Genomic DNA, 11,500 nt, shown 5'->3' with positions numbered 1-11,500 from the left:
TTTGGCCCATGACGCTGTCGTGCCTACGGTATCCTCGGAGTGTCGGGTGGAGTCTGCCGACCGTGGGGGTGGCGAGGGGGAAGCGGTGCAAGTGGTGTCACGCTCTCTAGTGTCCTTGGTGTCGCCAAGGCACCGCACGGAAAGAGCCCGCAGGAGCTTCCTCCTCCGCGACGGGAGTGATGACACTTTTGGTGGCGCTGCCACCTCCAGCGCCTCTGGCGATTGCCCGGAAGAAGGTGACCACCCAGAAGCGCTACTCACGGTACGTCTGGTTATCTTGCTCTTCTTGTCTTCAGTTTTGGTCTTGGTTCCCTCTCCTTTTCTCTAATTTGTCTTGGTCAGCATGTATGTACCACGTAAGTCGGTGAAGGATGCGACTCTGTGACGAGGGGGTGGGATCATGACTCCCTCGGCCCTAGCGCCTCCGTCATTGGGTGGAGCGCCTCCTTCGGTCGTCGTGGTCGTTCCGCCAGCTGACGTCATGTCCTCCACACCAGTCCGATCTCCCCGGTTGCCCCGAAGGTGCCTGGAGCATCGGCTCCTAACATGGTCCTCCTCGAGCTGCCGTCCCCCGCGGGCGTCCCTAGGGAGGCGGCTGGGTGGTTGTCATTGGCGAGACCTCATCTGTGGCGGCGGTGGTGCTGCCGTCCCCTTTACCCCCGAGCGCCGTGGGGGCCAGCGGTCAGCCTGTTCGGTGCCCTACCTGCTATTCTTAAAGATCTAAAATCAAAGATCACATTTTAGGGGTTGTGTTTGGTTTCTAAGGACTAATTTTTAGTTACTTTATTTTATTCACTAAAGTACTAAATACGGAAACTGAAATAAAGTTTTAGTTTCTATATTTATCAATTTAGAGACTAAAATATAATAAATGGAGGGACTAAAAATTAATCACGAGAAACTAAACACACCTTAATAATGTTCTCTCGCAAATATTGCCAAATGTCAAAGTTCCTGCTCTAGAGAAAATTAGGACAACGTTTGGCTCACCAAGAGAAAACGACACGGGTGACGCGCCTCTCAGCTAACTTGACATGAATCACACCTAAACCATTTTGTCGTCGTCGTTCCAGCTGCAGTCCAGAGTTGGAACCCAAGCGCACGCAGCACCGTCGTCGAACTCTTCCCTTTTCGGCGGCATTGGAGATGGCGGCGAATCTAGAGGACGTGCCGTCTCTGGATCTGATGCACGAACTGCTCCGTCGGATGAAGTGCAGCTCCAAGCCCGACAAGCACCTCATCCTCATCGGTACGGGAGGCCCTCTCCTTCTTCCTGCTCCTCGCCGCCGGCGGCGGCTCCGCGCTTTCCTGGAGCCGCCGGGAGGGAAAGGCTGCGTCTTGCCGCGGTTCGCTCTCTGGATCCGCCGTACTTTCCATGAAATCTTGGTTATTTCCTATTTTACTTCTTGCAAATAAGCAAATTTGCCCTTGCAGTTGTAGCGAAGAATGGCTTCGCTTTGCAGTGACTGGATTGTCTGTAATTTCTTAACATACCGAAAAATGCACAATTGTTCATCCGCTTGTAGATTAGTCTTGGACATTCAGGTAGCTGATGCCTTCTGCTGTTTGGTTTTGATGATTTTGTCGTTATCTAGAATTCTTCAAGGATTAACTGTACTCAGCTTAGCCTGATGTGGATGCCTTTTCTTCATGACGATAAGATATGGGTGCAACTTTGTGCATGCGAGTAGAGATGTAGATCTCGGCAAATGCTAGTCTGACTGATCTGCCTTTTTACTTAACATTAGGATGCCTTTTTACTCAATATATTATTGTCACCCAAACCTTATGCAATTATACTTTTAGTTTTTGCTGCTAATGATTAAGCATTTACATCACAAATAAATACCTGCATTAAAGCATCTCCAATGCTCCTTAAAATTTACTTGGTAAACAAATGATTATTTTAAAATAAATTCGGAGTTTTTTTTGACTTTCTTCAATAGTGTCCAATAGTCAGCTTCGTAAAAGTTGAGAACCAGGTGGGAGGAGAGGAAAACTGTAGTGAAGGGGGTGCCCAGACAGATAGCAAGCGCAGAACCCACACCACACGTATACTTGTGAGTTGAGGACAGAGATTTTCCAAGTGCTTATCTTTAGAGAGTTCAGATACAAAACTGTTGGAGGGCTGATTAGGGAGTTCTTTAAGGAGCCCTTGGAGATGCTTTTAACGAAATGATACTAAACTGTGACACCAAACACAAGTAATTCACAATGTATGCTGTTTCTGCTATTTGGTATCTTGCTTTTCATGGTAGCCTTTGTTCCTTGCTTTGCTGTTTGACTTGATGTATTATTCTGGTAGGGTTGTATTGTATAGGAAGATGTAAGGTCATATTACTTTTTAATTTCCTCATTCACAATATTTTGAGTTTTTGTTTTTGTGCTACTGATTTGGAGAGTTTGACACCTTCTTTACAAATCTTGTAGGCCCACCTGGCTCTGGAAAGGGTACTCAGTCTCCCCTTATTAAGGATGAATATTGCCTGTGCCATTTAGCCACTGGTGATATGTTGAGGGCTGCTGTGGCAGCCAAGACAACTCTAGGTATCAAAGCTAAAGAAGCTATGGATAAGGTAATTTTAGCAGAGCAAGGCATATAAATGAAATGCTAACCAACAGAAAAGGTTCTTTGTGACACAATTGTCCTTCCACTTTTAGGGAGAGCTTGTTTCAGATAACTTGGTTGTGGGGATTATTGATGAAGCTATGAAGAAACCGTCATGCCAGAAAGGTTTCATTCTTGATGGCTTCCCTAGAACTGTCACTCAAGCACAGAAGGTCAGATGCTCAATATATGCATCAGCATGAAGAAACATCCGTACATCGTATTGTTATAGATTCTATATTTGATTTACTATAATTTTACCCTGGGCTGTTTTTTTTAACATCCTGTACAGCTTGATGAGATGTTGGCAAAGCAAGGTGCTAATGTTGACAAGGTCCTAAACTTTGCAATTGATGATGCTATATTGGAAGAACGGATTACTGGCCGTTGGATCCACCCACCCAGTGGTAGGACTTACCATACAAAATTTGCACCTCCAAAGTCTCCAGGAGTTGATGATGTAAGTCGAGTACAGAGCATTTAGTTTAGCTGCTTATTTTATGTTTGCATGGTCTTATTTGTATCGTTGCTACTTTATTCTAGTCTTAGGGGGTGTTTGGTCCTGGAGACTAAAGTTTAGTCCATGTCACATCGGTTGCTTAAATGTCTATTGCAAGTATTAAATATAATCTAACTATAAAACTAATTACACAATTGAAGACTAAACGACGAGACAAATTTATTATGTTTAGTTATAAGGACTAAAGTTTAGCTCGTGTCACATTGAATGTTTGAATCCATATCACGAGTATTAAATATAGTCGAATTATAAAACTAATTACACAACTAAAGACTAAACAACGAGACAAATTTTTAAGTTTAATTAATTCACATTTAACAAATATTTACTGTATTACACAACTAAAGACTAAACAACGAGACAAATTTTTAAGTTTAATTAATCCACGTTTAACAAATATTTACTATAGCATCACATGATCGAATCATGGACTAATTAGACTTAATAGACTCGTCTTTTATTATCTATGTAATTAGTTTTGTAATTAGACTATATTTAATACCTCTAACTAGTATTCAAACATTCGATGCGATGTGGCTAAAATTTAGCCCCCTCCAACCAAACACCCCCTTTGGTATGGACGGTACTGTGCAGGTTGTATTGGTGGGAAATTGGGGGTCGGGGCGTGGTGGTTCGTCGCCTGGAAGATGGTCCAGGCGCCGTGGCTACCCGAGAGGAGAGGCAGGTATGTGAACAAGGGGCAGGGAGCAATATCTTTATTACTTCTTGCCTACCTGGCATATTACAAAAGTCCTACTTATATAGGCCTATGGCCAACTGAAATCTCCTAACAAATAGGCTGATCTAATTAGCTTGAACCCCTATCTTAACAAACTATCCTATAGCAGACTTATCCCTTCAGGCGGCCTAACACTCGCCATCCTTATCCCTTCTCTTGTATGTCTGTCCGACCATAACATCTCTCCCCGCCTTCAAGAACAGCTCATCCTCGAGCTGATGATCTGGGTACTGGTCCTTGAACTTCTGCAGTGGTTCCCATGTAGCTTGCTTGGTGGCCATGCCTCCCCATTGGACGAGAACATGCCAAATGCCTCGACAAAGACTAGCCTTTAGGACCTTGTCTGGTACTGGCAATAAGCGGCCCTGTGCTGTTGGGGGCAATTGTGGAATCTCTGTTGATGGAGTGCCGTGAAATGCCTTTAAGAGTCTTTGGTGCCAGCTTGCTGTGTGCTTTGTCAACCAGGGAGCGCATTGGCATGTGTAGAGTCGAAGCCAGACCCAGTCTCCTACCTCGAAAGCCACTTCCCGGTGATGGTTGTCATACCAACGCTTGGCATGCTGTTGTGCTTGAAGAAGACGGTCCCGCACCTCTGCCAGGAAATTGTCTCAGTCTTGTAGCAGGTCTTCCACGGTTTGGGATTGCGCTGTGCTCTGTTGGTATGGTACCAGTGCCGGAGGCTCACGTCCGTAGACCAATTTGAATGTAGTCTGCAGTGCTAAGTGGAAGGATGTATTATAGCAATATTCCGCCCATGGAAGCCAGTCCAGCCAGGAACGAGGTCGATCTCCTGTGATGCATCGCAAGTACATAGCAATTGTGCGATTGACGACTTCAGATTGACCATCTGTTTGGGGGTGGAACACAGTGCTTAACCGGAGTTTGCTGCCAGTCAGCTTGAATAAGTCCTTCCATAGATGGCTAGTGAAGACCGGGTCCCGATCACTCACAATGGATGAGGGGATTCCTTGAAGACGAACAATTTCCGCAAAGAAGATCCTGGCAACAGAAGCTGCGGTGTAGGGGTGACTAAGTGCAATGAAATGGGTGTATTTGGAGAATCGATCCACTACTATCAGGATCACAGATTTTTCATGAACTCGTGGCAATCCTTCAACAAAGTCCATTGAGATATCTGCCCACACCTGTGAGGGAATGTCCAATGGCTGTAAGAGGCCCGCTGGGTGCAGATGCTCTGTTTTGTTGCGTTGACATGTTGTACAAACTTAACAAAGTCTCGAACTCGAGCTTTGTCCCGTGGGATATAGAAATCAGCCCTTAGTCTGGTAAGTGTCTTCTGAATCCCTTCATGGCCTGCATTATGGATTGTTTGCAACAGCGCCGTCAAACAATCTGATGATGTTGGCACATAAATGCGTCGACCATGGAGAATGAGACCGTCCTGCACCCGCCATGGGGGAGGCAAGGTTCCCTCTCGAATCTGGGTGCACATGGTTTGGCAGTCTGGGTCCTGGGCAGTGTCCCTTCGGAGGTCATCATAGAGGGTAAAAGTTGGTCCCGATAGAGCCGCAGAGAAAAGGGTGTCCGCATCGTGACGGGAGAGTGCATCTGCTACTGTGTTGAGGCGACCTGGCTGGTACTGGACAGAGAAATCAAACCCAAGGATTTTACTAATCCACTGGTGCTGCGGGATTGTGGAGAGTCGCTGGTCGAGGAGGAACTTGAGACTATAGTGGTCTGTTCGTATGATGAAGCGGCGTCCCCACAAATATGGCCGCCAGTGTCGTACTGCTTGTACGAGACCAATAAGCTCTCTTTCATATGTTGCTAATTTGTGGTGTCTAGCTGATAAAGGACGATTGAAGAATGCAATGGGTCCTGTTCCCTGATGAAGGACTGCCCCAAAGCCTGTGCCGGATGCATCACAATCAACCATGAAGTCTTTGGTGAATGATGGTAGCTGGAGTACAGATGCTGCTGTTAATGCTGTTTTGAAGGCTGTAAAGGCGGACTCGGCCGACTCGGCTGCTTCAGTCCATTTGAAGCCTTCTTTGCGCAAAAGCTGTGTAAGGGGTGCTGCTATGACTGCGAAGTTATGTATGAATTTTCTGTAGTACCCTGCGAGACCCAGAAATCCCCGCAATCCCCGAACAGAGAGTGGTTGCGGCCAGGTAATGGCTGCTTCTACCTTATCTGGATCCATGGCCACTCCTTGTGCTGATATTACATGTACCAAATATGCAATGGAGCTGGCCCCAAATATGCATTTGGATCGTTTGACAAATAGGTTGTTGCTCCGGAGGGTGTCCATGACTGCTGCAACATCGCGCAAATGCTCGGTCCTAGTACTAAAAATCAGTATATCATCAAAAAATACGAGCACAAACCGCCACAGGAACGGCCCTAGGACTTCATTCATCAAGCTTTGAAATGTTGAGGGAGCATTGGACAGTCCAAACGGCATAACCAGAAATTTGAAGTGACCATGATGAGTACGAAAAGTTGTTTTCTCCACATCCTTTGGATGTACCCATACTTGATAATACCCCGAGCGGAGGTCCAAATCGGTGAAGTAGTGTGTGCCCATGGAGTTCATCTAAGAGCTCATCAACCACGGGTATTGGGTATTTATCTTTTATTGTGCAGTCATTCAAAGCTCTATAATCTAGACAAAAGCGCCAAGAATTGTCCGCTTTTTTTACCAAAAGGACAGGAGCAGAAAATGCAGATGTGCTGGGTCGGATAATCCCTTGTGTGAGCATAGTTGTGCACTGCCGTTCCAATTCATCTTTCTACAGTTGTGGATACCTGTACGGTCTAACAACCACTGATCGTGTCCCTGTTTTTAGGTGAATCTTATGATCGCAGTGGCGGGCTGGGGGAAGCCCTTGTGGTTCTTGAAACACTGATTCAAATGACTGCAATAGTTGCTCCATCATCTGAGGGTCTGCCATCTGTAGTGAACGAGTAGCTGGTTCATGGATGTCATTGCGTGGTGATCCAAGTCCCTTCCAAAAGACCCGCCGACCCCCATGCCAGAATGGCATACAGAGGTCGTCAAAGTCCCATAAGATTGGACCCAGCGTTCGGAGGAAATTAACCCCCAGGATGACGTCGAAACTGTCCAATGGAATGGTGTAGCAGGGTATTGCGAAATGCTCGTGGCCGATGACGACTGGCATGGCCTCTGTGAATCCCTTGCAGGCCACTCTTTCGCCATTGGTGACAGTCCCATAGTGATGTCCAGTCGCTTCAATGAGGCTAGGTCGAGGAAATTGTGTGGAGCCCGAGTCTAGCAATGCTGTCAGGTGATGGCCATGTATAGAGAGCACGATCTGCATTGTGTCTTCTGTCCAGGTTCCCATAAAAGCATGGAGTGAGAGCACATGCTCTATTGTTGATGGGTCTTCTTCTTCGGACGGACACTGACAAGGGTGCCCCCGGAAATATTGCTCATCACAATTGTAACAGAGGCCTTGCTTGCGGCGCTCGTCCATTTCCGTGGGTGTCAGACGTTTGAATCTCTGTGTCGACTGCTGGGGGAGTTTTGAGCTGGCTAACTGCTCTAAAACAGATGTTCCCGTGGCTGCAGGGCGAGGTGTGGGCCGTGGTTCCCTCTCTCCTGCTGGCAGGTGGCCCCATGGCAAGCTCTGTGATCGGCGCTCGTATGCCCGTGCTGTTGCGAGTGTCGTATTGAGGTCTGGCGGATTGAGCAACTCCACGTTGATGCGAATCAGGTCAGGGAGTCCCGCGGTAAACAGTTGCACCTGCTATTCTGGTGCTAGGGGAGCCACATGGTAGAGCAGGGCCATGAAGCGATCTTGGTAGTCTTCCACCGTCGTCCGGAAAGATAGCCGAGCCAACTCGCCGAGGGCATTCTGTCGGAGGGGAGGACCAAACCGCTGGTGGCACAGATTCTTGAAGCGTGGCCAGGACAGGGAAGGCTCCTCGCGCTCCAACAGATTGTACCATTGCTGTGTTGCGCCCGTCAGGTGATAGGAGGCTAACCAGACCTTATCTTCTTCAACCGTGCGCTGGCCACGAAAGTATTGTTCGCATCGATTGAGCCATCCCAGTGGATCCTCTTTACCGTCGAAGAGAGACATTTCCAAATTGGGGAATCTTGGAGTATGGGGCGGCGGCGGCGCATGGCAGTTGGTCATGGAAGTGCGAGGGGGTGTGGTGGAGAAGGTGGGCAGCGGTGAAGGTGATGGCGGAAAGTTGATCTGGTGGATAGGAACGAAGGATGTGGTAGGGGCTGCAAGGGCGGTGGTTGGCGGCGAGGTGGTTCTTGGCAGGATGCCGCCGAATCCTAGCACCCCGTACAGAAAACCTGGAGGGTTGGGAACCGACGGTGTTGAAGATGAGGCCCCTTCCATGGCAGCCATCCGAGCTGTTAGGGATGACATCTGTTGCACCATCCGACGATGGAAATGTGTCATCATCCGCTTCAAATCTGCCATCTCATTGGTCTGGGAGGCCGCCGGCTGAAGATCTCTGACTTCTGCATCCCCGACGGTGGTTGCTGGTGACGCCTCTGAGCCCGGCATCTCCGATACCAGGTTGGTATGGACGGTACTGTGCAGGTTGTATTGGTGGGAAACTGGGGGCTGGGGCGTGGTGGCTCGTCGCCTGGAAGATGGTCCAGGCGCCGTGGCTACCCGAGAGGAGAGGCAGGTATGTGAACAAGGGGCAGGGAGCAATATCTTTATTACTTCTTGCCTACCTGGCAGATTACAAAAGTCCTACTTATATAGGCCTATGGCCAACTGAAATCTCCTAACAAATAGGCTGATCTAATCAGCTTGAACCCCTATCTTAACAAACTATCATATAGCAGACTTATCCCTTCAAGCGGCCTAGGACTCGTCATCCTTATCCCTACTCTTGTATGTCTGCCCGACCATAACACCCTTAAGTCTAAACCCTAATCATGATTGTCAAATGTTTACTGTAGCATCACATGAGCGAATCATGGACTAATTAAGTTTAATAGGTCTGTCTTGTCATTTAGTTCCATCTGTGTAATTAGTTGTCATTAGATTAGATTAATACTCTAACTAGCATTCAAACATTCGATGTGACGGAGACAAATTTAGTGAGAGGAACTAAACATAGCCGTAGTGTGGACCGATTTAGTATTTTGCTGTGTAAGTTGTTTATAAGTTATGCACTCAGCACATGTGGCATAACTTTTCCAACCTGTTAGATAATGAATTAGAGTAATCGCATCTTGACAAGTATGGCTGGATGCTGGGTGAATATTGACATACTGTTATGGTCTGAATCTGCTTGTGGATGCTATTATTTCTGCTTGGATGATGTACTGGTTAGTTTAAGCAATGGTGCACCCTGTTTGTCCCTCAAGGAAAACCATGTTCATATAAAATGCACATAGGTAAATGTTACAATTATTGCTATCTTTTTTTTTTGTGCAGCAAGAAAAGAAAACTGCATTACGAAAACACTTATGCCTTGTATTCAACTATTAATAGCAAAAGTCTATGTGACTTTATCCAGGATATATTTATTCACTTCACTTATGATTTTAAATTCTTATCATACTATTTTCTCATAGTTGGCATTACTTAGTGTTCATCCTCTGTTGTGTATTTGTTCTTCTTTTTCACAAAGGTAACTGGAGAGCCATTGATTCAAAGGAGGGATGACACTGCCGAGGTTTTGAAGTCAAGGCTTGAAGCCTTCCACAAACAAACTGAGCCTGTATGTTTTTCTTTAAAAGAATTATTTTTCTGAACAAATATCTTATACCACTATATATGAATATATTAAAGTTATGTTAGTGTCTTACATTCTAAAACCTGGTTCTATTGTTTAAGAATAAATTTGGCTTGTCTTACATTTTTTCATTGATGATTTCTTTCCATTTAAATAATTTTATCATCAATAATCTCATAGTGCTGCATAAAGTTCAGCGATTTGGTAGGCCCTTTGTGAGGTGCATTTTTATGTCATTTATGGTTTTCATTGGTATATGTTTTTTGTGATCACGTAAGTCTTTTAGGCTATATCCACTTCTTATTCATAGTTCTGATTTATTTATGCCATAAGAGTCGCTTTGTATATTCTCTGTACTTATTAATGACATAAATTTTTTAGGTCAATATTATTCCTAATTTGAAAGCAATTGTCTTGTCCCAGGTGATTGATTATTACTCTAAGAAGGGCTTGGTGGTAAATCTGCCTGCGGAGAAACCACCAAAGGAAGTGACTGCTGAGGTGCTGAAAGCCCTCTCATGATGAAATGCCCCTTTTTCTGAGTTTATTCAGGTTAAGCATGATATGTACCGAAATCCCTTTGTCTGGGTTTCTTCACACCAGCATCATGCAGTTTCCTTTTTGTGCGATTACACCATTTTATCATAGCTTTGACAAGCTCGGTAACTGTCTGAATAATCTGTTTTGAATGAGAGAAGTTGTTTTTCAGTACCAATACTGAGATGATTACATCAATTCACGTTTGGGAAATTTTCCTTACTAAACTTGTTCCAGTTCTTACATCAATGCTATGTTACTGGCTATGGTAATAATCAATTAATCAGCAAAAACCCTGATATTCTGATCGCCCAGCACCTTCGTCTGTTGAGTGGTATTGATATGCCACGAGGTAAAAAAAGAACGCTTTTCATGGGCTGGGCTTGGACGGACGGACCAATGCACGACCCATGTGAAAAATAATTAATAAAATATTTAATCAATTAGATGTGCTGCTTTAAGATCCGTGCACTTTTTTTTTAAAAAAAAGAGTATTGGATCAGTTCGCCCTACTTATTTGTATTCGCTTGCCAAATTGTCCATGTTCTTAGAGCCCCTTTGACAGGGCTTCTTAGCACTAGCTTCACGTTTTTTCTCATAAGTCGTAGGAAATAGCTTTTACTAAAAAGCACTTCTCTCCCTTTATTGAATGCTGAAGCCAAAATAATTGGCTCGCCCTGCTTTGGCTCACGTTACTTTTGCAAATATCGCCTCCCACAAAATCAATCAAGATCTCAAACGTTATTCTCTTTCTTCTTTTTTTCTCTCGAGAAATTTACTATTTTGACACTCTCAGTTTTGACTTTCTGTTATTATATCATCATGTCTATAACGGATGAAACTATATGATTTATGTGTCTGATGATATATTGAGGAAACCCATAAATAATTTCTATATTACAAAGCCGGTTCAAACCGTGGCAGCTAAGGCTATCCATGTCATCGGAATTTCTCCTATACGCTTGATCACGAATCAATGTCTCACGTGTGTCCCCCTGCTACTTCTGCCTTTAGAAACTTCCAACAGACGCATCAAAGCTCTCCACGTAAATATCTTTTTTTTCTGGCATTTCGATCCCAAAACTGACGGCATCGCCGTCGCGGAGCGACCCGGTCTCCATTGTACATGACGCTTCCAGATGACTCCTCTGCTCTGCCTCAAACGACGTCGCGCCACCAGGTGCCCCCCTGGCGGCCTTCTCCCAGACCATGGGTGACGATGTCGTGGGGAGCTGCGCCATCACAAAGAGGCACGGCTCCACACTGCCAAGATCCTCAGCCCCCTTCCCCTGCTCCCCCGCAAATGATGTCGTGCCGTCAGGTGAGCCCGCCCTCCCTCCCCTCTCTCTCCCTGGCACACGGCCATGGCAACCTTCTCCCGGACCACGGGCGACGA

At 45.7% G+C, this 11,500-nt stretch overlaps 1 protein-coding gene across 3 annotated transcripts; it reads left to right on the top strand.

Moving 5' to 3' along the window:
• Positions 1 to 976: 976 nt before the first annotated feature.
• Positions 977 to 10,331, top strand: LOC100502254 (uncharacterized). 3 transcript variants are annotated; one of them, XR_004857021.1, is made up of 7 exons: positions 977 to 1,249; positions 2,431 to 2,576; positions 2,662 to 2,781; positions 2,901 to 3,068; positions 3,723 to 3,813; positions 9,463 to 9,552; positions 9,991 to 10,326. XR_004857021.1 is itself a non-coding variant. In XM_035966030.1 (6 exons), the coding sequence occupies exons 1-6, from the start codon at positions 1,147 to 1,149 to the stop codon at positions 10,087 to 10,089; spliced, it is 843 nt and encodes a 280-aa protein (XP_035821923.1). In that variant the 5' UTR covers positions 1,054 to 1,146; the 3' UTR covers positions 10,090 to 10,331. The 3 variants fall into 3 exon arrangements, 2 of the variants coding, with proteins under 2 accessions (XP_035821923.1, NP_001353925.1); XM_035966030.1 differs by lacking the exon at positions 3,723 to 3,813 and having other exon boundaries at positions 1,054 to 1,366; positions 9,991 to 10,331; NM_001366996.1 differs by lacking the exon at positions 3,723 to 3,813 and having other exon boundaries at positions 1,093 to 1,249; positions 9,991 to 10,325.
• The last annotated feature ends 1,169 nt before the right edge of the window (positions 10,332 to 11,500 follow it).

This window comes from Zea mays, chromosome 3 (genome assembly GCF_902167145.1).
Source record: "Zea mays cultivar B73 chromosome 3, Zm-B73-REFERENCE-NAM-5.0, whole genome shotgun sequence".
Taxonomy (NCBI): Eukaryota; Viridiplantae; Streptophyta; class Magnoliopsida; order Poales; family Poaceae; genus Zea; species Zea mays.
This window is presented reverse-complemented; position numbering and strand designations above follow the sequence as displayed.